Genomic DNA, 26,864 nt, shown 5'->3' with positions numbered 1-26,864 from the left:
ACTTTCAATATCAGAGGAACTCTTTATCTAAATCTTTAAAGACCACGGAAAGTCACCAAAGTTTCAGGCTTGCTAGAAAACCTTCTGTCAAGGCTACAATGCCATGGATAGCATCATTAGAACAGCACAACTGAGGGCTTTCAGAGGAAAGAAAAATATTAGTCGCTATGATTTATGGTTCAAAATTTATCTAACTTTGATAACACGTGTCTCTTCTTGTCATATGTGACAACACCAGGCTTAGGGGAATAGCTATTTCAGCTCATTCTTTTCTGATTTAATAAAACACAATTGTAGTTTTAAGTAAACACTACTCAATCACTCTGAGTATTTTTTGTAATTGCACTCAAATTATTAGATGATCATCCCTTAGTTTTCCCAGAATACCTTTGGGCACTTTTGCACCATGAGTGAAGTTGTTGACTCAGTTAGAGAAGTCCTTCCTGTAGGGAACAACCTCAATAAACAACAGACAGAATACTAAATGTGAAAACTTACTGTGCACTTTTCAGTAGTTGTGACTTGTAGTCACTTAAGCTGGCTTGTCTTGAGTGGCATAAATATTCAAGATTAAAGAATGTGATAGGAATAAAGGAGAACTTCAGTGGGTGAGGGGCATGCAGCTTTAGGAAAAGTACTTAAACATGTTGCTTTGAGTTGGATATATGCTAAGTTTTCCGTATGTTGGGTTAACTTAAAAAGTCAAGTTAACCCAACACAAGTTAAATTTAGTTGATATAACTTAAAATGGCTAAGTGCCAGCCACACTGTTTTTCAGTAACTCAAAATTTTAGCTCAATAGCCTCTGATGTTTTGAATTGTATTAACTCATTGGGATTACTCAAAAAAACAAAACAAAAAAAAATTTCCACTACTTAAAAACTTTGGCATAATCAGTTTCAACAAAAGTTTCGAGTATTTTTAATTTGGTTTCACAGTGTAAGGTAAAGTAAATAAAAAATATTTCACTTTAAGGGTTAATATGACTTGTTCATTTTAGTTGGAAAAATTTAATTCAATTGTTAAATATTTTTTAAGTTAATTCAACAATTCTCTTTTTTCAGTGCATGTGTTTCAGTGTGATAAAACCAGACAGTGTACAACCACCACATTTCAAACTGGTTTTACAACATAAATGATGTATCTGGTTAATTCTAACGGACTGAACTGAGTGAACTTCAGCAATATTTGAAACTATTTTAATCAATTAAAGTAATTGAAAAATAGCTCCTGCACACATATGAAAACCATCCAAGTATCCCCTCACCCAGTCACGCCCCAATATTAAACTCAATTGCTTCTGTTGGCTCCAGCGTCTAGTTTATGATTGATGTGTTGTGGCAACAGCCTCCACTTTGAGACAACTTAAATATTTTTACAAGGCCATTAAAGTGGAATTATGTGGGTGAAATAAAAAATGGCACTCTGATACACATCATCAGTTGGAAAAAATAATCCAGAAGGTGCTAAATGCCTTGTTACACCTCATATCAAACTTCATCTGGTAGAGACTGCACAGCTGGAATTCAAAGTGGGGGCGATAAAGCTCATCCAACCCAGCATGCGGGGAATGGTTGTGTTATCGAGAAAGCAGATACAGCTCACCACTGTCTCTTTTGGGGGGGGGGGCTCTGGACAGATTAATGATCTCCTGCGCTGTTTGTCTACAGTGACACCTCAAGTGCCATAAATGCTTCAGGAAGTCTGGCTGCCAGTGGGGGAATGCTTGACTTAAATGTTGTTTTCACTTGATGCATTTTAACTCCATTTAGCTTAATTTTCCCCTTTCGGCTGCAGTCCCTTTGTGCATGAAAGAAACCATTCAAACTCCACCAGATGACAGAAGCTGAACAACCACAACAAATCTACAGTCCCCCCCCATAAGAATTTAGCATCCACATCTGATAGCCTCCCTAATAACACTGATATTATCAGCTTCACTGCTCCCAATCACCTTTTTATTCCTGCTTGGTATGAGCACACGCCTCGTGCTGTAGGGTAACATGTCCACAGTGACATAACAGGCTGATTGAAGGGCCTGGAGAGGGACAAGGCCGCAGTTTGTTCTGGCCTTTTCCTGTCAGGGGCTCTATATGTTTGCGCTGTGGATTTGACACCCATTCACTGCCATAGAACTGAAATAAACAAAACCATGAGAACTATTGGAATAAAAGCCACAGGAAGAGGAGGCTGTGTATTTTGAGCATGTTTATTTAGTAACACTGGAACTCTAACATGTATTTGTCTCACATTTTCACAAGATATTTTGAAGGGAATAAAAATGACAGCCCTGAGCTTGGAGCAAATCTGTGCACCCTTAAAGCTCCTAAAGTACCCCCTAATTACCGTTTTCTATCCCAAGGTCATAGAGGAATGCGTTCCAAAATGGATTACGTTCCCACTCTCAGTCCCTCTTTTCCTTTCCCCTCTTTCTTGCAATTCCTTTCCCTTTATTGCGCTCAGTCTCCATCCTTCTCCTTCTCTCCATTTAATGGCTTACACATGTCAGCCAAGTGGCCGCGGCACTGTTGTGACAAAGTAAAAAGTGCCCCTGTGCTTCATCTCATGCTGTTAGATCACAGTGTTCTGCTTACAGTACACAACACAGACCCACCTGTCCAAAACACAATATCAGGATCTCTGTTCATTAGATGTAATTGCCTTTTCTTTTACAAGAGCAAAAGCTGAGTTTTAGGCTCTCTAATGCTCATTTATCTCACTTTTAAAGACAGAAATTTCCTTTTAAAAGGAAATAGAAGACATACCTTTCCAATATGGGCTTTGATTTTCAGTTTATTTCAATTAAGGGCAATGAGCCCAACTTTTTCTGACTGTTATGTCACTGAAGTTTTCCAGAATTGTATGTATTAACTGTCCATCTCTTTGAAACAATTATGGTGCTATTTAACTGAGAGTTGACATATGATTCATGTGACTCTGACCCCAAAACAGAACTTACAAAAAAGCTGTAATCGCATCTTCAAAGATGTTTTTTCCTCTCTGGCGTAGCCTGTAATTAAAGGTAATCTTAAAAGACTTTAGCCTGCAAAATGTTCGGAGCAACCTGCAATGTTTGTGCTGCTTAAAAGGAAGCTACGCAGGACGGTGTAAATGCAGGTGTGTCTCATTTCCAAACAGGGAAAGGCACACACTGTTATCCAGGTGAAGACTAGCTGTGATGTAAGGACACTTGTATATGTCATCAACAATGGCTGCTTGAAAAGTGTAGCCTTAAGGCCCAAAATACCACCCAGCAGCTGTAGCTCTCAGAAAAATGTGAAACTTTTTCATTCAATCCAAAGATACGACAAAGAACAGCAAAGTCTTGTTTCTTCTGGAGCTCTAGACTACACAGGACAGGTCTTTCATAGTAATGGCCCCATATGTTTCACATTATAGAAGTCTCCAGTACACCGTGGCCACAACAGCAAGGAACCCCTAATCATAGCCACTGCAAAACACAATTCACTGAGGAAGACATGTAAGAGCTTACAGCTTTGGGGTTTCATTCAAAATCTGTAAATGATACACTTTCACACACAAAAAAAATCACACGATCTGTAGGCTAGACTTGGTTTGAATGACTCCCCTCTCTGTCCTCACAGTGCAGGAACACATACACAAACAGACTCACAGCCAAAGTAAATACAGACAGCAGTGGCCTGTTTTGCACTTTGAATAAATGAGCAAACTCAGTGAAATGTGACTGACCAGAGGGTTACGGAGAGAAAAGGGGGCTGAGAGGTACTGCCGTGTGTTAGTTTAATCCTGCTTTTAAGTACTGACCACTTTAAAACCATTCCTGCTAATGAAGAAAAGTTAGGGAGCACGCAGCCTTACCTTTTAAGTCTTGAATTGAGTGCTTTGATTCTTCCTTTTATCCCTCTGTGTTTCCTCTTTGTCGGTATGAGCTGAAAGAAAAGGAGTCCTGATCAAAGAGCCCTCAGCCCGTCATACAGGCTTAATGCAAGCTGAGAGGCACATTTTCCTCTGCTGGAATCTGCTCTCAGCTCGGTCACAGCCTCTCCTGAGACCTCACTTCGTCTTTTTATGGCTCTTCTTTGGAACAAATGAAGTATTTTCTTCAACTTTCTTCTGCTGCTTGCTCAGCCCCCCAGCACGGTACAAACACTTCCTCCAGTCCGGGCTGCCGCTGCAGCCGCCACAAGTCCTGGCATGGGATAGTCCTCCTACTGCGCCGCTCGGGCTGTCTCCCCCTCGTTGTTCCCTCCCCCTTTCACTCGACCTCCCCTCTCTCCGGCCTCCTCCTCCTCATGTCTTTACCTCTTTCCATTTGTTCTCACCCTCACCCCTAACATGCAGACGGAGACCTCCTCCAGCCGCCCCCCACAGGACCACCCCAAAAACTCACACGTAGAGCCTTGGCACCGACACAGGTAGCAGGAGCAACATTTAGCCTAGCAGTTTTGTGTTTTTATTTAAACTCGTGTTTTAGTTGAATGCCAGTGTGCCACTAAGTTTTAACAAAAAAATAAAAATGAATGGGCGCGGAAGGTGCAGCAAGAAGACATCGCTGTTTCATTCATTGCCAAATGCTGTCAGTTTAATTTAATTCTGCTTAATTTGTGTAGCCCAAAACACAAGACTTAACCGTTGAGCTCTTGAAGGATGTTACAAATAAGTTGTTTTAACTTAAAAATCCCAAATAGCTATTTCAGCTCTATTTATCTGAGTTGATAGACACATTTTTAGTTTTAAGTAAACAGTTCTACGACTTGATAATCATCCCTCAATTTATTTTTTTTTAAATGTAAACCCCTTTTCTTAAAACAGACTGACATTGGATGCCATAAAATAAACTAGAAAATAACAAGACAGTTTGATGGAGAATAATCACATAATTGTGAAAAGGGGAAAATACCTGGGTTTCAATAACAGAGTTGCACCAAGCACAGCAAAAAAATTAAAAATCAAAAGTTTTGATGGCCCTGCATAATGAAGAATGACTTCAACTATTTTCCCATCAAGTCTTTATCAACAAACACAAAACTTCAAGGGTTATCTTTTTCCCCATTGTATGTGGTGTCTGAGCATGTGGTGACATTCTCCACATTACTTCAGAGAAACTTATTTGATCATTTAGATGAAAACATAATTTGAAAGCTCTTCAAACCTCATTATGCATGTAACCCCCCCCCAAACACTACAGCCCTGCTAAAACTCTACATCCTTGGTCATTACAACAATAAAGCTTACAGTTTAGCATTACAGTTAGCGCCATCCATAGGACACAAATGAAACTGCCTATTCCTGACCCTGACACAATAAATAGTTTCAGCTTACAGCAACCATTACCAATTTCCTACTTATAACTTAAAGAAAAAATACAATTGAAAATTGTTGAGAAAAATTTATTTTCAATCTCATGACAACAATTCAATTGCCAAACATTTTCAGGTTGATCATTTAAAACTCAAGTCAGTATTCTCATCCAAAACAGCGTTTGTAGGTGTCAGACAAATAATTTTCTAAAAAACAAAACACATTTTAGTCAAGGAGCGAATAACACACTACAAAAAATAACAGATTTAATGTTGCCTCTCTGCTAGAGTTGAGGCTAACAAGCATACAGTAAAATAACTTTTAATTCTAAAAAAAACCCTTATGTTCAAATGAGCAATAACAAATACATTCAATTACTGTGAATGTTAGAAAAAGCATTGATATTTTGTAGTTTATATGATATTGAAAACACCAAATCACCGCAAACTTTAAAAAAAAATCAGAGAATTCAAATAAATCAGTGTAAGGATTTATAAAAACACACAAAATCTCACAGATAGCAGAAAAAAATTAGTAAAGCAAACTGCATAGGAGCTGCTGGTATGTGTCTAGTTTAATTTCATTTGTTAAGGTTGTTAAAAGTGAGAGCTGCTGCTATGGGATGTACTGGTGGTGGAGAAGCTCATGCTGTAAGAAGAAGAGTAATCCACACTGCCTCTACGAGATCCACTCCTGGAGCCGGTTCGGGAGCCAGCCCTGGACCCAGAGCGGGATCCTGGGTTAGAAACATTGTAAGGGCTGCTGATTCCCTTTGAGGAAATGGACGAGGCTTGCAGCATCTTCATCCCATTACTTTCCTCCACCATGCAGCTGTCCATGGCTTCTTTGTAGGAGATCTTCAGTTTGGTCTTAGGGCAGGTCAAATTCTTCTGATGGTTCCTTGTATCTTGAAGCTTCTGGGCTCCTCTACCATCCAGCCAACCTTTGCTGATAGCCTCTTCAATAGTGATGCGGCTTCCAGTAGTTGGATCTATCAAGCCTCCTGTCAGGTACTGAAACTCTAAAAATCTTTGGCCAGCATCATAAGGCAGCCATGTCTCTTTCACTGCTTCTGCTGCAGACATCTTCCTTTTAACTTTCACATCCTCAAAGCCAACATAGGCTTTCAGGGCAGGTTTAAGTTTACTGGCCATGCTTTCATCAATGATGCTTTGATGCACTGCATCTTGGAGAGATAGTCTCTCACCAGTGGCAGGATTGATAATGCCACCTGTGCATACCTGGGCCTCTAGAAGCCTCTGTGCTGTAAGAGTGTCGACTATGCCTCTTCGAAGTGCTTCAGGTATTGTAATTTTCTCCAAGGTCTCTGTGTCGAATATAGCTGCCACTGGGCTCTGGTCGTCAAACATCTCAGGGGGAGATACAGTGATAGAAATACTGTTGAAGCGTTTACGGACGGTTGGAGAAGATGGTGCAGCCTGGATGGGACTGCTGCAGGTGACTATGTCGTCAACATTGCTGGCTGAAATGGCCATCTCTATGGCACTGGTTCTGCTTGTTATTTCATCAGCAAACTGGGTCAAGGTTAGTGTTCCAGCACGATACTTATCAAATGACTTCTGGTCAATGATCTTGCGGTCCAGGCAGTCCTGGATGTCATACTGGGTTCCTGTTTTCCTGTCCACTATAACCAAGCGTGCACAGCCATCAGACCCTGTGATGGTTATTTCCTCCCACTCACATTCCTGCTCTGACAAGTCAAGGAATGTGTCATAGTCAATAAGCTCCCGATGATAGGCCTCCCTCACTGACATCTCCAGCCCAGTGTCTGGATCAACGATCACAACTCGCCTTTTACGAAGAACATTGGTACGGCTTTCCTCTGATTTCTTGGCTTTCTTCTTGTCTCTGAGAGGCAGGAGTATTAGGTTTGTTTTGCTATCAGTGATGCACCTGTCCTTCAGCTGAAGATAGGTCAGGTTCTCTTTAGTGTTAGGGTCAAAGAAACCTTTGGTGTCATCTCCTTCATAAGTCAGGATCTCATTCATCTCCTCATCAAAATATCCTCTTTTATAGGCAACTGCGACATCAATACGATGGCTCTCTTTAGGGTCAATAATCCCACCACTGGCTATCTGGGCCTCAAGAAGACGGATTCCATGACCTTTTTCAATAAGATCTTTCTCAATAGCCTGGAAGAGGGAGATTTTCTTTCCTGTGTGTGGGTCTGTGTATCCAGTTACCGCCTTCTCTGCAGACAGCAGCTTGTTCTTAAACTCTTTTCCGATCAGCCCCCTCTTTGAGGCCTCCTCTACTGTCAAGAAGACATTGTTAACTGGATCAACAATGAAACCAGAAGCAGCTTGAGCCTCAAGGAGCTCCAGGGTGGTTCCTCTCATGAGCAGGCCATCCTTCATAGCCTGATAAAAAGGCATTATCCGGTCTTTGGCCTCATCGTAGATCCCTGCAATGCAGGTGGAGCCATAAAGATAGGACCTGAGCTTGTCTTCGATGTCTCTGCAGGTTAATTCACCCCTATTGAGCTTTGCTGCATCAGTTTCATCTAGCAGTCCAGCATCGATGAGCTCTGTGATGGGGACTACATCACGAAGACCCTGCACTGTCATGGGCTTTTCTGGACCACGAAGTAGAAGTAAACCAGAAACAGGGTCCACTGAACACTTATTCCTCAGGTCATTATAGTTTGTCTTCTGACTGGTTGCTGGATCCAGGTAGCAGGTGGGCTTTTTGTTTAAAGCTCTGTAGAGATCCTCATCAATAAGATTCCGATCTAAGGCCAGATCTTTCGGAAGGTAGACGCTCAAAACAGGGTCGATTATGCCTCCAACAGATTCTTGAGCCTGAAGCAAGCGGACAGCTGTATCTTTATCTACATGGCCCTGTTTACAAGCCTGACCCACAGATAACACTTTGCCAGTGTAGGGATCTTTAAAGCCTGTGCTAGCTGCTTCAGCTTTCACTAAGATGTCTCTATCTTCTGTGTCAACAATTCCTCTTGAACAGGCAGTATCCACTTGCATCTTCTCATTAAATGCAGGGTCAATGATGTAACCTGTCGCTGCTTGAGCTTCCAAGAGCATAAGGGCGCTCTCTGGACTAAGGAGGTTCTTGTGTTTGGCTTCAGTGAATGGCATTTTTCCTTGAGAGCCAGTTATCATGCCGGCAATGACACCAGTACCCTTCAGACTCTGCTGGATGTCCACGGCTACCTCATCTACAGTCTTGTGTCCCTTCAGGAGCTGGTCTAAAGTGGTTTTACTGATTATGCCACAGTCACAAAGCTGGTGGGCAGTGACTTTGCGGCGCACTCCATCAAAGATCAGCTTGGACGGATCGATTGTTGGGATCTTCTCATCTGTCTGGGTCTGCCTGCTGATGGTGCTTGGTCTCTGCTGCAGCCTCAGAATCTCTCTCTCCAATGCATCTCTCCTAAGAGCCAGGTCTTTTGCTTCTTTTTCAGAGCTGAACAGTCGACTCTTGTACCTCTCCTCGATGCTTTTAAGCTCCCTTGTAAGTCTCTCGATCTCATTCTTCAGGGAGAGCCTCTCTCGATCAAACTTGTCTCTGTCTGACTCCCACTGCTTAATCTGGCTGTCCCTGATCTCAAACTGGCTCTTCATGTAGTTGAAGTCCTTGAGGAGGTTATTCTTTTCCTCCTGAAGCCGCTGTTTGTTGTGGACTTCAGTTTCCAATGTTATCTTGATGCGGTTGAGCTCCTCTTCGAGGCGCTGCATACGGGGCCTGTCTTGCTCAAGTCCTTTAAGCTTGGTTACCAAGCTGTTCTTTTCCATCAGCAGTTCACTGTACTGGCTTTGGGACTTATGCGCTACAATGGATGTCTGTGGAAAGATGAGAAAAAACATTATAAAAGCTGGAAAGAAAAACAAACAATGTTTAGAGCAAAGAGCTAAAACTTTACATATGTAATATTTACAAAGGGTAATCACAGCTTAGTTTACAAGCATGTTGTAAGGTATGAAATTATGTCAAAAGCTAACTTGATGTGATTCAGAAAAGTCAGTCAGTTGTCAGTTATTTTTGCATGAATTGATAATGTACATATTTAAAGGTATGTGTACATTATTCTTGTTACATATGTTAGTATTCAATGATTTATTAAGTCATTATTATTATGAGGTGAATCACAAAATGTGAAAAGTAGAATATTGAACATCATGCATTTTTCAGTAAAAGCATGTGTAAGTTAGTACATTTCATGCAAAACATTTCAAAGTCACACATTAATATACTTGGGCGACTTGAATCCAGGTTCAGTACTAATGTGGTTTAAGCCAATCATGCAAAAGCAGCAAAAATTATTTAAATTTTGCTGAGATGATCCTTCAGTGCAACCAAAAGTACCTCAATAGATTGCTTTTGTATTTTGTCAATTTCCACTTTTAGCTTTTCTCTCTCTCTGGTCAGGTCATTGATGAGAGCCTGGAGCTCCGTCGTCCTCTTGGTGCTACTCTGAAGCTGGACATGCAGGGATGAGATCTGAGACGCCTTTTCTCCATCAACTGTATCCTTGTTTTTCTTTATGTCATCTCTCTCCTGTCTAACCACCCTCAGCTCCTCCTCCAGCCTCAATCTTTCCTTTGTCAGGTTCTGCGTCAGCGTCTTCAGCTTCTCGATCTCTGTGGTGTAATCGTTAAGTTGGCGGCTCTTTTCTTCAATGGTCTTGTACAGACTCTCATTACGTTGGTTGAGTTCACGAATTCGAGCCTCTTCCTGTAGGAGTTTTTGTTTGAGTGCCCTCAGCTCGGCTGTAACGGCTGCCAGTTCATCCTTTGTGATTTTATGATCCCTTAGGCTCTTATCCAGGGCAGCCTGGAGGGCACTGAGGTCCTGCTCATACTTCCTCCCAGAATTGGATGCCTCTATCTGGATGGTTTTCAGTGTGTTAATTGTAGTGGTGTGCTCTCTGCAAGTATGTGTCATCCTTTCCAGCTCTGCCTCCATTCTCTTTCTACGTGTGAACTCCTCCTGGGTTGACTTCTTTTGCTTTTCCAGCTCAGCATCCAATCTATCCAGAGATCCCTGAAGTTCTTGGATGCGGTTTTGTAGCCTGGCAGAACTCTGCTCAGCCTTCTTTTTCTCACTTGTCTGATTCTCCAGCTCTATTCGAGTGATGCGCATCTCCTGCTCAGACACTTTAAGCATTTTGATCTCCTCCACATATGATGTGTTCCTTGCCTTCAGCTCTGCCTCAGCCTGCTTTAGACGATTGATTTCTAATTCCAGTGCTCTCCTCTTTTTCCCCTCCTCCTCCAGGTTGAATGTTAGTATGCTGATCTGCCTGGACTTTTCCTGATTGCTCTTGTTGGCTTCCTTTAGATTGTGTTCATCATCTTCTTTCTGGTTCATGAGTGTTCTCAGCTGGATCTCCAACTCACTGCGAATCCTTGTCTCCTGTGTCACTGAGGCCCTCTGCTGGTTGGCCTCGTGCTCTGCTCTGCTCCTCTGTTCTTCTGTGTGAGCAATGGACTGCCTCATCCTCATCAGCTCCTGCTCCAGATCTCTCTTATCCTTTGTTAGTCTGTCAGTTTGAAGTCTCAGCTCTGCTGCATCCTCCTCTTTCTGCTGCGAGGCACTCAGGAATGTGGTGTTGGTGGCGTGGATCTCTGTCTCGTATGTCAGCTTAAGTTGTTTAATCTCCTGGGTGCACTGTGTTCTTACCTGTGAGATTTCTGATTCAGCGGTTCGTCGACGTGTTGCTTCCTCCTCCAGCAGTATCTTCAGCCTCTCTAGTTCACGTTCCTTGTCCTTCACGGCTTTCTCCAAGTCAATCTTTGCCCAGTTGAGCTCTTCCTGTTCTTTCTGTCTACGACGCACTGCTGCCTCATACTCTTCTTGCTGACTTGTGTAGCGTTCCTCTGCCAACCTTCTACTTCGTTTCTCCTCATCCAGCTGGTATTTAATGCGCATTAACTGATCATTTAAATCTGGAAGCTGGCTGTTTGTGCTGTTCAGGCTATCCCTGGCGGTATTAAGTTGTATCACAATGGTTCTCTTCTCTTCCTCCAAAGAAATGAGCTGGTCTTTTGATTGAGTGAGCTCCAGCTTATAGCGGGATAAAGCATCCTCCAGTGCCTTGGTTTTCTGATTTCGATCACGGATGTCTTCCTTCAAACGCCTCAGTTCCTCTTCCAGCATCTCAATCTTAGTGTTCCTAATCTGGAGAGGCCAATGACAAAAAAAAAAAAGAAAGCTAGTTCAAGTTCTGTTAAGTGTTTTGTTGTCAATTCTCTCACGTTTAATATCCTATTTGTAAATATAACAAAGGATTAGATCCTCACTGAAATAATGACATCTTAAAAATCCCCATGCAAATCTTCCACCCACCTTTAAATCCTCCATGTTCTTTAGCAGCTCCCCAAGAAACTTGTAGTAGTCACTAGAGCGGGTAAGAAGCTCGATGTAGTTGGACTGAAGGTCCGCTGCCTGATGAAAAAGAAAAAAGTAAATAATGAATATCAATCAAATGTATATGAGCAACTTACATACCAGCTATAAAATTAAATACATCAAAAACAATATATTAAGTCATGAATTAACCGTATATTACAAGACCATAATGAAATAAGCACATACCATTGTTTAAGGGATTTTGATAAAACCGAAAATACATACAGCTATTTCTTGAAAATTCTTTAAACAAATGGATAGATGGCACTCATACCTCTTGTCTAACTACTGATGCCGGGGACTGAAGCATTGTGCTCTTGATAGGAATATTAAGCAGAGTTTCCAGGCCTGAACTGTAGGAGGCCAGCTGTAGCTCATAGTCCTGAAAAAAAAAAAAAAATACAAACTTTATTGTTTAATGCAAATTTGGTTACACAAACCTGGTTAATACGTTTTAGTGTAAAGAAAACTGCACACTAAATGACTACCTACCTTTATGGAGGCAGCACAGGTATCTGCATTTTTCTGCACATCCTCTACTTTCTCCTTTTTTCCTTTGATTTCTGTGTGAAGTGCCTACATGGTAAGCCAAGAAAAGGAGGGTAAATACACGTCATGTAAATTTGAAGCACAGATTCTGTTCCTTCAGAGAGATAAATTACATTATGAGAAAAACATTACACAGGAAAATCATCTTTTCAGTTTTCTTCATCACATGGACTTAACCACTTATAAATCCATAAAATGTGTTTCCAAGTGTGTTCTAATCCCAATGGCACGTCTCAGATCAAGCCAACGTAAGCATGTTTAACTAATTGGAAATCGGCAATTTGATCCGATCAGCCAAGCTCATCATGTATGTTGCCTGTGAGCGAGTACAGTCAACAGAGCAACAGGAGCCACTTTAGCAATCTTATGGCTAAAATGTCAGCAGTATGGACATACTTCAAGCTCAGTCCAACAATCACTCAGGATCTGTAACATGACTATTTCAAGAGGCAGTGGTAGCGGCTTCACTGTCGCAACAGAGGAGAAAGCTGCTACACTGAAGCAATAAACTCTGAACTTAAAGAGGGAAAGATGAATACCCTAGAGAAAGTTATACGGCAAAAAAGATCCCAGAAAAGGCGATCGAGATGCTGATTTTGAACCTCACTTCATTTTAAGGTAACAGTGGGTAAAGAAATAAGAGTGAAGGATGAAAATCTTCTGTAGCAGCTCCAGTTGCATGGTAGAAATTGCACTGTGATAGCAAGTGTCTTGTATTTGATGTTCAGGTTTTACTGCAATGTTAGAAAGTGTTTTCGTTCATGTCTTAGATTAAACTGCTCCACTTCAACAGGGATTGTTGTTTTGAATCTGTATGATGTTGTTTGGTTTTGATCCTGTGCCTATTCAAGTCAGACTGTTTGAAGTGGAGTTAGGATGTTTTGAATTCATTTTTTTGAGTTGAGTTTGACTATTGAAGTTGGTTACACCACTTTCATGTGGAACTGAGCTCATTTGAATTCACCTTTTTTTAAATTCACCTTTATTTTTTTACTTCTCAGCTCTGTTTCGACCTCTTGAAGCAGGTTTTTGATTCATGTTTGATTTAATTCAAAGACTGCATATAACTTTATTCTTTAACCAACTATCAAAGTGAAATTTAGAAGATTAAAATAGAAATTTGATTTATTGTTTTCCAACAATGTTAGCTATACTAAGTTAAATGTAATATGCCTAAAATGCTTAGTATTTATTCTGTTTAGTTATTTTTGTAAACAAAAAGCCACTGAAATTCTAATCCAGGCAGATGTGAGTATTGGATCGGGATTTGTAGTTATTAAAAGAAGGAAAAAAAATTGGGACATCCCTACTTAATGTCACTTATTTGGAAAGTTTAATGTCAAACAAACCAGCTCAGTTCAGATCTGAAGATTGCTTTGAATGCGTTGATGTAAACAAGAAAATGCGTGCCTTCTGTTGGTTGAGGTGATCCATTAGAGTCTGGACATCGTTGAATTTAACCATCTGCATGTCGTCCTGGCGCTTCCTGGCATTGTCTATCCACTGGTCTAGGGAAGTGCTGCCCTGCTGATAATGTTTCAGCTGTTTCTCTTGCTTCTCCAAGTCCCACACTCTGGAGGAGGAAAGAGTGGGAGGCAGAGGAAGAGATGAAAGGATGTTTTTTAGCATTGTTATCGGTAATGGCGCATTAAGGAAATGGAAAATATTCACAGGTATTTCAGGGTGTGTGTGTGTACGTGCACAGACTAACAACTCTACCTGCTATCAACTTGGGTTTGGATGCGGTGCCAACGATCAGACAGCTGACCCACCAGATCAGAGTATTTGGACAAATCCACATCACACTTGTGGAAAGGCTCTGAGATTTGACTGTTCCAGTGCATGGCTTTTTTAAGATCAGACTCCATGGCTGTCAGCAGGTCTCTTTTTTGCTCCAGTTCACTCTTTATTTGCTTTAATAAGCAGAAAAGAGATTTAATTTTTAGAAATAACAGCAACAACAATACTACAACTAATAAACTCCTACTACTACTTATAATAATATTAATACTTCTAATAATTTTGAGCCTTTTCACCTCTTATTTAGATCTATAGGCAGATGCTGGGATCATAAGGAAAGCTAATGAATGAGCTAAGATGTTGAGGTTCTTCATTATGTATTTTATTCTGTGTTTACAACCTGAAAACGGAAGTGAATAGACAAAAGTTCAAACCTAGTATGAAAAATGTCTCAAACCTTTAGAGTGCCTCGTTGGATCTCCAACTCTCTTAGGTCCAGTGAGGAGGTCTCCTTCTCTGTCAGCCGGGCCTCATTGACTTTAATGATGTCTTCAGCCTGGAGAAGGCTTTGGAGTAAGCCCTGAAGAGCTGACAGCCTGTAAAAGACAAAATATAATATATGATAGATTATTATCATATGATAGAAATATGATATGATAGATTTGATGTAAATGGTAGTAAGTTTAATCAGTGCAATTTTCAATTATTGGTCAACAAAAAGGTGATTTGAAGGGATCAAAATGAATTACCTTTGACTGTATGCAGAATACAGTCCCATGAGGCCTCCCAGTTTTTGGTTGATGATATCCCACTCATTGCGAAGGAACTTGGCCTGCTCTGAGTCTGCAGGTATTCCTTCCAGCTGCTTTTTTATCTTTACTCTTAGGAGAACTAACTCATTATGAATGGAGTCCAAGTCTTGCTGCACAGCCTAAATATCAGCATGTACAATTAAGCATGAGTGGTAGTTCAGTGCTGCATTCTAATCAGGTAATTAAAGGCTTTTATTTAACAAATTGCTATTTATGACATAAAGTTGCAGTTTTCTCATAGTACAGTTAACAAAGAAGGATTCTGTATGTCAAGATATTACCTTAAAATGCACCTATATCTTGTATTTTTGCTTCAAAGCTTGTAATTAAGTAGACTGATACATGAAAGCTAAATACCTGCAGGTTCTGGATGTGCACTGTGCACTCATGCACACTGTTCTCTCCCAGGGGAATGTGGAGATGGCTGGTGAGACCAGACTCTGCCAGCTCCAGCCTGCGCCGGATCTCCTGCAGACTGGTGAGCAGTCTGAGGTTGAGGGTAATCTTGGGCGTTAGACAGGGGGTTGGAGGTTGTGGCTTAGGGGGTTCTGACTTCTCTTCTTGCTTCCCCTCTGGCTTCACCTCTTCATCTTGTTTTTATTGGTTGGTGGAAATAAAAGGAGTATTATTTTATAACAGTAACAAACTGTAGTTAGTTGAGGGATGAGGTAAAGAGAGTATGACTTACTGTTAGCTGAATGCAGCTGAAGTACTAATGTATCATAGTGGACCAGGGCTTCATCAAAGTAGCCCTTGATGGTGACCTTGTCTTTCTCCTCAAACAGATCAGAGCCTTGGCTGGTAAGCAGGAACTCTTGGTAATGAGTCTCCAGGCTTTTAATAATTCTGCGGTACTCCTCAGGAGGCATTTTAGACAGCTTTAGGACAACAGACAGGGAATAAAAGTCACAAGTTAACCTAACTAGTGCACATAAGAGGGGGAACAAAATACTGATTTGTGTACTGTGGTGCTGATTTATGTCATACAGTCATCAAATAAAATAGTGCTTTACACCAATTCTGACAGGAGATAAACAAAAGATGAAGGAGACAGCTGAATAATGTTTAACAGCGGTGAAAAAAAGTGAAAGGATAAAGCTTGATAGGAGGTGAAACGACATCCAACTACACATAATAATTCAGCACTTTACCTTTAAAGGCACATTTTATGATCTTTAATTAAGCAAGATATCAATATGTGTCATTTTATGACTGCCCTGCAGTAAATTGCTTATTACAGAATGGCTCTATTGTGATAATATCATTATTATCATTGGCAACATACTGCATACTGCATCAGAACCTGAATTACCCTGTGATTCCTACCACTAATGCAGCCACTTACTTAGGCATCCATTACAAAGCTCTGTCATTCATACTCAGTTGTACTTACATTTTGCTCCTTTAACAATCTAATAATAATGTCTTAAGAGTAGGAATTCATGTTGCATTGTGATGTTAAGGGAAAGAGAGCACTAGAAGCACTGTGTGTGAAGACAAAGCAGAAGCCCCACACTTGGTTCAGAGACTGAAGTAATCAACCTTAAAATGGCAGTGTGTAGGTGCTATGTGTTTCAGAAATCTAGAAACTAAGCTATTTAAGCTTTTCTTAGTGTGATAGTTATTTCTTTGTGATTACTTACCATGGTGAGTGTGAGGGAGTTGATGTAGTTGATATCTTTGACACAATACTGCCACGAGATGAGACTCTTAATGTTGATGTAAAGCTGGTTCCAGATGCCCATGATGGATTCATAATACTGCTCATTCCTGGTTAATGCAAAGCCATTTATTATTCTTAAAGTAGTCAGAGAGTTATACAAACAATAGGAAAATATTTAAAGTGCTTTTTGGCTAGCTAATTCTGAGATTTTCCAAGGTGTCTGCAGGTGTCTTAAAATGTATCAAAAGCTGATAAATCAATTTACAGGGATCTTTTTAAGACTCCTTTAAGGAGAAAAATTAATATCACTCCCTGCATGGCAAAAATTAAAGGCATGTAAGATTTCCTGGAACACTGGAATTAATTTTTTGATTTAATGCAGTGTTTATGCAAAGACAAATGATATAGGGAAAGATATTTTCTGGTTACGGATGCCCAAATTTGATGATTTCTGGCACATTTAAAGGAGCTTAGGGAAAGTTCAAGCAGGAAGACTGTTTCTACATATTTATTAGTCCCCATTCATTCATATCTCTCCCTTCTTCCGTTCTCTCCTTCTTCCAGCTCTTGTGATCAGCTAATCAGATTCTGCCACAACCATGTTTGACCAATCATCATGCACTTGTCATTTTTTAAATCTGTCATTCTCTCGTTCACAGCCAGCTGGTCATTTCAGCAGTTTTAGCTGCAGTATAAAACTTGTAAATAGGTACTTCTAGACTGTGGTATAGCTACGTTAGGTTGCTAAAGTAAAAAACAGACCTTCCATCAATTGTTTATGGTAACAAACTAAGTTTCTTTTTCTCATATTTCTATCTCAAAATGCACTTGGAAAGCTTAATTTGCATACAACAACAAATGCTATCTGTATTTTATTTTCCAGACTGTACCTTACAATTAGGGATGCATAATATTATTGCCAGTATATCGGTATTGGCCGATGATAAAGTTTACACCGATCTGTACAGCCGATAATGTGACGTCATAATTAAGCCCACACGATTACGCCGGATGTGCACCAACAACAAACTCAACATGTCTGTGGAAGAATTCTGAGGTGTGGGAACAAGACAGCAAAGTAGCTGTTTGCATTACTTGTAAAGTACATGTGATGCTAGGAGCTCGACAACACGCCTTTAACACTACCCGTTTCATTCTGCATCTAAAAAAACGTCACCCTGATGACAACAAGGACTTTCTTACGATAAAGAATGACAAAGCTTCGTGCCAGGGAAAACTTGTCAGCAGTCTCATTCAACAAAGCAAAAAAAAAAGCAGTGACCACCCAAAGGTAAGGCGTTGAATTGGAAAACCATTGATTTTATAGCTCTTGATAATCAGCCTTTCAGCGTTGTGGATGAGCCCTGATATGTTATACCTCGCAGGCACTTATAACCTACCTGAACTGCAAAACTTCATTTCCAGTCACGTAGAGAAGCTCCTCATTAAAGCTAAACATATTAGCTTCACCACAGATAAATGGACATCAAGTGTCCATCCTGTTAGCATGTTGAGCCTCACTGCCTCAGTGGATGGATGAAGATTCACTCTTAAAAAGCCTGTCCTGCACTCACAGGAGGGCTCCGGTTCTCACTTTTGATAACATGTTTCGGATATGGAATATAGAAAAAAGAACACGTATGTCATCCTATGTGACATGGCATGGCAAAAGCAATGACGGACTTCTGTGTGCCAAGTCTCCCTGCATGGCACACAGTGCAGCTGGCTGTGCACGGTGTCCTGTCTCCAGCATTGGTGATGTGGGTGTCACTGTGTTGTTACAGAGCTGTTTACAGTGAAATGCCCATTAAACTTGGTTGCTTAGTTAGTTTGTGCTGTTTAAAGCAGAATCAGGATAACTACTTCAGTTGAAGAGTAATTTTTTTCATTCATCTTGAGTCTCAAAAATTTTAAAGCACATTTAAGCTCTGAACTATAGCTAGATTTTTTTGCATTTAAGAATCTGTCTTTTTGTTGTTGTTATTTAAAGCACTTTGTCAGGAGTATCTAAGGGAGCCATCCTGCAAACTGGCTGAGTAATAAGGAGAATCAGTCTAAATATACAAACTATTTCTTTTTTGCACTGTGGAGCTCAGTGTCAGCAGGTTATTTTGCTGCTGTTTATTGCCCTGAGAGATGCAGATGACTTTGGCTGTACTGTTAAAAATACACGCAGCATGTATTGCACATGTAACTCAAAGACATAACTGTAAGTTTTTCATTAGTGTATGGCTGTATTTGAAATAAAAAAAACAATACATCCTTCATTTCTGATAAAAATCAAATGTTTTCTCAGGTTCTAAAAAAATAAACTACCAATATTTAAAACAAAATATTTGTAGTACAGGATGGAATTGGTGTTTTTTACAGTGAAAAAAATACCATTAAATATCGGTATCAGCCAAAATGAGTTTTAAAATATCAGCATATCAGATATTGGCAAAAATCCAATATCGTGCATCCCTACTTACAATCAGCTCAAATCATACCTGAATTCAAGATGAAGAGGAGTCTTAAAATGTATGAAGAGGGTCTTGAAAAGGGTCTTAAATCTTAAGTATTATGTTTAATGTCAGATCTTCAGTATATATCCTGTTTCCATCTGAACATGAGCTGTTAATCTACTGTAATTGAATGTTTCTCACTTGTTGGCAAGGCTGACGCTGAGCGGGTTTGGTGGGGGGATCAGGAGACACACAGAGGGGATCATCATATCCAGGCCTCCAGGTCCTGTCACAAGCCATTTACTGCGCTGTGAGTTATCCTTCAGGATGCCCTCATTCCCTTTGAATATGCCTTTCTAAAGCACAAAACAGGACATACCAGATCAAACTAAATAATGCTTATAATACATAGCAATTAATATTTATCTTCTAATATTCTGTGATAATTCTTATGTACTTTTGTGTGGATATACATCCCACCTGGTCTTGTTTGAAGTCACATAGGGCCTGTACCATCACAGGGCTGCTGCTCTTCTCCTCTGGGTTGCGAGGTCTAAGCCTCACAATGGACTTAGATTTGTTGACCAGACTTTGGACCTGCCTCTTCTGCTCCACTATTTGCTCCCTCTCTCTCTACAAACATCACAAAAAAAGTGTTTTAAGAGCTGCACTACTGTAAAGTGGGGCTATGATAGTTCAGAACACTACAACATAAAATCAGACACATAGAGCCAGCCTATTTAAAGGACTGGCCAAACCGGTTCACCAGACATGCAATTTGTTTGCACCCAGGTTACTGAACAGAACAGACTGTTTGAACATTTTTAGTTCTTTGTGCCTGCTTAGAAACATGCATGTCCTGTACTTAAGAGACTGTGGCGATACCTCCAGGTTCTTCAGGAGTTCATTGAGGTTCTCCAGAGAAGTGCCCTTGTCACAGGTAAACTTGCTTCGAATGTTCTCATGCTCCTTTTGCAGCTTTGCGTAGGTCTCATTGGCATCTTTGAAGAACTGAAGAAAACAGCAATAAGATTTGATTAGTATTCACATGAAAACATGCATGTGTTTTGATTTTAAAACAGGCTGACTGAGCCCTTACCTGGCTGTAGGCAGCATTCTCCTTCAAATGCACAGAAATGCACTTGGTAATCTGGAGAAGCCAGCTCCACTGGGTCTGCAGGGTATCCATATAAGCCTGTGGGCACATTTAGTTATCAGTACAAAACCCCTGAATAATTTTTTGCATAGCTAAACAAACACAGACAACTAAAGACCTTACTTCAATCTTATCTGAGGCGGGATGGTTGTTGTTCAGGAGGCCGTCTGCTTTTAGCTTTAGCTTGTTTAGCTCCTTCTCTTTCTCCTCCAGATCCCTCATCAGACCCTGCGAGGAAAACAGAGAGCTAGAGACCCAGTAGGCTAGAGATTTTGAGCCAACATACCTAACCCAGATTTTATAGGTAAGTTCAACTCAAAAACAACTTCTTACTGAGTAGCTCTCTTGCTTCTTTATGATGTACTGATCAATGTTCTTGTGTCCCCAGTCAAAAACCAGCTCCTCTTCCTCCTTCCCATTCACCCACATGATAGCTCGGGAGATTTCCTGGATGATGCCCTGCAGCTCCCGCAGCTGCACCATGCGGTTGCTGGACATTTTCTGAGAAAGACACAAAATAAAGTATGAATAAGATAAAAGAAGCAGTGGATATAGGACATAAATTTGCTGATTATGATAACCTTGAGTTTGGATCTACCTGCAGACTGTCCCATTCCTGTTCCAGGATGGTACCGTTGTACTTATCCCCCCTTGAACGCTAAAAAAAATAAAATTGATTTTGTTCAATTTTGAATAATATAATACAATAAATGCGATTTAAAATTACTTTTTTAGTAAACAAGATATGTTGAATTTATTATTAAAAATCAGAGCAAATTAAAGAACTATACAGTTTGACTGGGAATAGAAAGAAATCTTACCAGTTCATTTCTGGCTAGGTCTACCTCCTGGCTTCTCTGGATGGAGCTGTGGGTTTTGCTGTGGCTCATGATTTGCTTCTCTATGGATTCAGCGTCATCACCAAATGGAGCCATCTCGATCATGCGCTATAGGAATGCAAATTCACAGTTTTTTACCTCTGCACTACAACAGCTTTTGCACAAAAATCTGTCAAAGTTTATATAAACCAGTGTTAATTTTGACAGCTATTTTTAAAGTGTAAGTGAACCCCAGAAACTATAAATGCAGTTTAAGTCTCCATATGTTTTACCATCCTTCTGCCCTACTTGTTTCACTCTGATCTACTCTGTAGATACAGATACTTAAAGTAGCTGATGCCTGCACCCAGTCCAGTGTTTTTCATCACCTCTTATGGTGTAAGACTCCAACTGATCATGAAAGAAAACTTGAGTGTTTTCATCAGGTAATTTCTTCAGACTAATAAAAAACACTTTTTTTTTTTTTTTTTTTTTAAATCTAGAGTCCGGTATACTGGATGCCTGCATTAGATTGAGTAACCACAACAAGTGCTACCAATATCTGTTCATGCCACATCATTTGCAATGGCTGATGTCTGTCAACAGGGCCAATACTGGTGGATACTGATGATAAACCAGGCATCAGTGAATTCCTAATCCATACATTTTATTTTACTGTCTACATATTGTAGTGGTTGTATCAAAATCTTGATTTGTTTATCTCAGGATAACTACTCTTGGTTTTATTTATTTATTTTTAAAGATTACTGTGTTGGCATTTTTGCCTTTATCATGATGGGACAGCTAAAGAGATACAGGAAATACGTGAAGAGAGAGTGGGGGAAAACATGCCCCAAACAGCGCCAAGACTGGGAATGGATCCTGCTACCAATGTGTTGAGAACTACAGCCTCTATAACCAATCAGAGTAACAAAACATGTGACATAGCCCCAAACCGAGGTGCGCCACTACCGACGAATAAACTCCATAGATGGCTGCATAGCATGAACCATGGCGACTGTAGACATGTCAGTACATGACTTTTGTCATTTTTGAAAAGAAAACAACTCACTGCTGTTCTTTGTTCTTCTTTTAACAAAGAAATGTTGTCATGTTCTGATAAAACTTACGCTTTAGCAGCATCCACACTAATGTCTTTTGCCTTAATTGCACCAGCCTCTTATCGCTGCTTGAATACGTCACAACTCTGCTGCACCTGAAAGTACTGCCCCTCAGCGCTGATTGGTCCTGTCACTTTCTAACCAGGTCCAAACGGTTCAGATGGGAGCTTTGCAAGATGGATTTGCCAGTAAGAAACACGGAAACGACGTATCCATCTGCTTTGCAAGGTTACAGCCTCTATATATGGGAGCTAAACTGGCACCAATAACAAGTCTGTTTTTTTTTTTAACTATATGTTCATTTCATTCACTTTCTAAATATTTAAAGGAATCATGTTAGTTGTGGAAAAAAAAACACAAATTAGTTGAGATCTCAAGGAAATGGTCACAAATTCCTTGGAAAATGTAGAAAAATAGAGTGTCTGCTGATGTGAAATACCTGGGCACTGATTTATTTGATTTAAAGGGTTAAATAGTGCATGTGAAAGAGATTTTAGTTGAGACAAAATGGTGTTTAAGTAAATGTTAAGATGAATTCTCCATGGCAGGGGCTCTCAACCCCCTATTTTTATTTTAAAAAAGAGAGGTAAAATATACAATTTTAAATCATATAGGAACATTCCTTATGTTTTGAAAGCCACCTGGCGGCCCTCTCAGTGTCTTGCAACCCCAGGTCAAGAACCACTGGTCTACGGCACAGAAAATGGGTCTATAAGAGCTTAAAATACAGGCAATATTCAGATTTTCTCTCCATTTATGTTTTGTTCACCTTAAAACTACTTCTTTGACCTTAAATCCATGCTATTCTCCTCTTTGTCCTCTAGGTGTCAGCATATAATCATTAACAACACTCTCAGGCAGGAAAGTATCCCAACTATTCCCCCCCTCGTCTGCAGCCCTCAGCTTTGATAAGCGCTCTGCCAGTAAGTCGACATCAGCCAGTTCCTGCTCTTTACTTGCATTTTTTCTCTCTTTCTCCCTCCTTTTCTTAAGACTTTTGTTCTCTCACCACTCCCTTTTCCTCTGTGGTTACTTGGCAGATGACACACACAACAAAGCTGTAAAGAGCCTGTCTACAGTAAAGCTAATGTCCAGGGGAGAAAGGTCAACAGAGTTATGTAAAGCTAAGTGGGAGTGTTGCTGCAATGGCTGACAGCATAATCAGAAGCACAAAGAGACAGACGGTGGTAATGGCAGGCTTGAGAGGACATGTTTCTGGGTTTTTAGCTGAAAAATAAACAAAATACTTTCCCTATAATGACAGAAACACAAAATTATACAGAGGATTGTTTCTGTACAACATGACAGGGGAAAATGAATGACAGAATATGAAGGGTGCGGTTTGAAGTGTCGACACACTGACAGGGTGTGTTTCTTTGGTTGGGTAGGAGGGTTGGGGAGGTATGACTGCTGAAGGGCGTTTTCCCATGAGCATGTTAGATATCTGCTGAACTGCCCCATACCAAAACAAGCGAGTCAGTAGAAAGTGTCAGATTTCACACTCTTTAACTTCTACTTTTCTTTCCGCTCCCACAGAGTCTTTATCTGTCTCTCTCTTTCTGTCTTTGTTTCTTTCTCATATGGCCGAGCTCTTTCCTCTCCTTTGTTTCAATCCCTCCTCACCTCTCTTGGCCTCTTTTCGCTCATGGATCAGGTTTTGGCAGTGTGTCCAGATGGTATCGGTTACAGGAGGTCAGCATACATGATAGCGTAAGTGCCTCCCCCTCCCTATTCCCTCCACTTCACATAAGACAGTACACCTTAATGCACAGTGCAGGCATGCACACACATGCAGGTGCAATTTATCACACTGCTCCAATAGGTTAAAACTGCTGGGCACAGTCAGTGTGTGTTCTAATAAACATTTGGATGATGCTGTCATAGAACACATCAGACAAGTATGCAATAGTAGCAACCTGTCAATGTTACCATTTCAAAAGTGCACATTTTGAAAAAACGCAACCCGTCCTCCTGCCAGACTGGCTACAGGCCTTATTTTTTCATTATGAATAAATTTAATCAGAATCTAAATGACATTGTTTTTTGTTTAACATATTTTAAGAGCACAGGTCCCCAGATTTACCTTGATTTTTACATAACAATTGTCAAACTGTAAAGTGCATATACAATTGTTTCCATTTTAATATCCAATTCAATGCAATTGTGTATAGTTTTTGGTTTTTATGCTTCTGAAGGTATGAAAAGCTCACCTTCTGTTGTGCAATCCAGGCCATGGCATCATCAAAGACCCTGCCCCCGTCAAGGGAGCTCACACTGGCCGGTCTTATGCCCAGACCTCCAACCAAGTGCTGTTTGATGAAGACATGCAACTGCTTGAAGTGTTCTAAGCTGTAGAGTTCAACAAAAAAAGGGAAATACTTTGTGAATCTCTCAAGTGCAATCTTCATGACCGCTCAACTTCAAAGAGCTCTGCAAGACAGGAATAAAGCTGACAGAGAAGAATCCCTACATCTGAAATCCCTTATCTTTTTATAGCTTTGGTTCATTTCTAAAATAAAAGTCAGATGTTGCAAAATACAAGCATGCTCTTAAAGTTTATCCATGTCAAAATGAAGGCATATGTGTCACAGTCATGACTGAACCTATGCAGCCATGGCTTGCTTATTGACTTACTCTTGAAAGACGTTGTTGGGTATACGCATCTGCTGCAGCTCTCTGCCGCACACACTCAACTGGTCCATGCTTTCAGCAGCCATGTTCAAAAGCCTTTCTGCCTCTCCTGCTGGGCCCCTCTAAAAATCACAGTTTAAGGCCAAATTAACCTTTTTTTCTGATTTCAACATCTGATTTTCTGGTCATTTCCAGCCCATTAATTATACTTAACATTATGTACAAGCAGATAATATAACCCTTTAAGTAAATGATTATTTAGTGTCCCAAACTTACATTCTGAATGATCATCTTTGCCTGCTGGAGGAACTCCTGGCACTGGCCTGTTAGGAACATCGCTTTTTGCTGGATAGCAAGTACACTACAAAAAAGAAAATCAATTCAGTTTTCTAGTGCAGCTTTAAATTAAATCAGTGTGTAAACTTTGCTTAAAAATAGTGCCAGCTGTTTCTCCAAGAAATCATCAAGAAATTTGAGTTTTCAACAAAGAATATCATCAATAAAATGTGCCAATATGATGCTACATTATATTTTTAGTTTTAATCAGCAACACTAGTCAAGACAGACTCTGTTAATGTGGTTTATAAGTTACTACATTGTTCCAGTGCTTGTGAATCATTACTGAAATCAACCAAAACTGATATTAAACATTCTTTAAAGCCGAATTAGCACTAGAATAATGTATAATGTGTGAAAATCACAGAGAGCAGTGTTTAATAAAACCCATATTCAGTGTTTTTGTGATTCTGTTGGTAAGTTGTGTGAGGAAATGGGTCATCCTTGGGTCACCAATACAAAACTAGGCCAACTTACAGTTGCCAGTTCTGGACTTTATTTTATTAAAGAGCTCATAACTCTCCCTGTTGCTATACAATACATTTTATTTCATTTTACTTTTTTAAACATTCATTTTAGAGAGAAATTCTTAAATGGGTAACAGTTGGGGGAATTTTGGCCTGAACTCACTGCTTCAACATTGGACACTGACATCATAGTGAATGATAGTAAAGGGAGGATAGGGGTGTGTTCAAATATTTCCTTTACTGTCATTCAGTTTGCTGGGCAACAGTTCAGAGGTAATATAAGTGCGATAGCTTAGAAACACGTAAAATGAAAAAAAAAAAAAAAAATAGAAAATGACAGGAAACAGGTCGAAAGACTGTGCGTACTTTAACTTATTTTACATTGTCGTATGTTGCCCATTTGTGTAACTTCATAGGTGAGCTAACAACGGTGCATGGTTCTGTTTGCCATTGTACCTCTAAATTTGCTTAATAATATCGACTTGTATTCCTGAATGTTTCTTTTAGTTTTACTCCAATAAATACCCCAGAAAAATCGTTTCTTGTTCGCATTTGTTAGCTAGCTATGTTCTACTTTTAATTGAACGTCTCTGCGTCACAAACTCTGCGTAAGTTTCTTTGCTAATTGAAGCCTCATTTATAGCCTACTAACAGGTGGTTAATACTTACCTTACTCCACCACCTCCGCCCTTGCTAACATAAATCTTCTGTCCGCCTCCCCCGCCGTGCATGGAGGACCTGGTAAAGGTGGTATAGGTGTATCCTTCCCCCTGGTAGTCTCCATGAACGTCGTTTCCACCGACAAACACGTCGTTTCTGAAGCTTGGACTCGCCAAATCCGGCCGAGAGTTACTTCTCGGGCCCATTTGGTGCAGTCTCTGGTTGGAGCCGTACAAACTCATGTTTACGGTGTTGTTCTGAAGTTTTAATAAGGTAGTCTTTGTGGGTTTAAGTCGTCTCCTCTGCTGTCCAGACAGAGGACAGAGCGCGTTCCTCTCCCCTCCCCGTCTCCTGTTGCGCAGATAGTGCTGCTCTGCTGTGAATAGACGGAAGCTGGGCTCTTTTGGACAGAAACCACACCTTGCTGTGTTTATGAAACGCTCCTGTGCTCTCTTGGCTTGTGTGGGAAGATTAGTGATGTCAGTTTACTCTGTACAATCCATGGGGAAGTTATGTTGCAATCAAAAGTTGGACTACAGAGGTCTTTATGATGAAATAGCCCAACTACAACAAGTCTAAACTAATGGATATATGACCTATAGGGGTGGAAAGTAACTAACTCGGCCACATTGAATCAAATGTGGAAAGCATTGTTTTTTCAATGTAATAATATAATGATAATAATAATAATAATAATAACCAGCCTGCTTTGAGATTCATTCTTATTGTTATTGCATGATAAGGAAAGACAATAAAATCACTGCTCCCTTGTTATTAGAGGTAGCTACCCTTTA

General features: G+C 40.2%; 2 protein-coding genes across 4 annotated transcripts in view; both read right to left on the bottom strand.

Annotated features, from left to right (window-relative positions):
* LOC121520012 (tensin-3-like) overlaps positions 1–4,168 on the bottom strand; it is a 56,144-nt gene extending 51,976 nt beyond the window's left edge. For both annotated transcript variants that reach the window (XM_041803201.1, XM_041803202.1), the window contains exon 1: positions 3,841–4,168. The gene's annotated coding sequence lies outside the window, so the exon portion shown is untranslated. The remainder of the gene's footprint in view (positions 1–3,840) is intronic.
* A 1,190-nt stretch (positions 4,169–5,358) lies between these two features.
* Positions 5,359–26,461, bottom strand: dspa (desmoplakin a). 2 transcript variants are annotated; one of them, XM_041804304.1, is made up of 24 exons: positions 26,080–26,461; positions 24,884–24,968; positions 24,611–24,729; positions 24,187–24,325; positions 20,859–20,984; positions 20,636–20,695; positions 20,371–20,538; positions 20,161–20,265; positions 19,981–20,076; positions 19,767–19,892; positions 19,362–19,514; positions 19,083–19,237; positions 16,418–16,544; positions 15,463–15,652; positions 15,132–15,364; positions 14,712–14,893; positions 14,420–14,558; positions 13,942–14,135; positions 13,633–13,795; positions 12,166–12,249; positions 11,948–12,055; positions 11,611–11,709; positions 9,628–11,442; positions 5,359–9,104 (listed from the first exon to the last, which is right to left on the bottom strand). In XM_041804304.1, the coding sequence occupies exons 1-24, from the start codon at positions 26,310–26,312 to the stop codon at positions 5,880–5,882; spliced, it is 8,124 nt and encodes a 2,707-aa protein (XP_041660238.1). In that variant the 5' UTR covers positions 26,313–26,461; the 3' UTR covers positions 5,359–5,879. The 2 variants fall into 2 exon arrangements, with proteins under 2 accessions (XP_041660238.1, XP_041660239.1); XM_041804305.1 differs by having other exon boundaries at positions 10,945–11,442.
* Positions 26,462–26,864: the final 403 nt, after the last annotated feature.

The sequence above is a fragment of the Cheilinus undulatus genome, linkage group 13, assembly GCF_018320785.1.
Source record: "Cheilinus undulatus linkage group 13, ASM1832078v1, whole genome shotgun sequence".
Classification (NCBI taxonomy): domain Eukaryota; kingdom Metazoa; phylum Chordata; class Actinopteri; order Labriformes; family Labridae; genus Cheilinus; species Cheilinus undulatus.
The sequence above is the reverse complement of the archived record's forward strand: the minus strand, read 5'-3'. Positions and strand labels throughout refer to the sequence as shown.

Coding starts and splice junctions, on each gene's coding strand:
- dspa (XM_041804304.1), bottom strand. CDS start 26,312: ATGAGTTTGTACGGCTCCAACCAGAGACTGCACCAAATGGGCCCGAGA. Junction 24,326..24,610: donor CCCAACAACGTCTTTCAAGA/GTAAGTCAATAA, acceptor TGAACTCTACAG/CTTAGAACACTTCAAGCAGT. Junction 13,796..13,941: donor CAAACCCAAGTTGATAGCAG/GTAGAGTTGTTA, acceptor TTCCTCCTCCAG/AGTGTGGGACTTGGAGAAGC.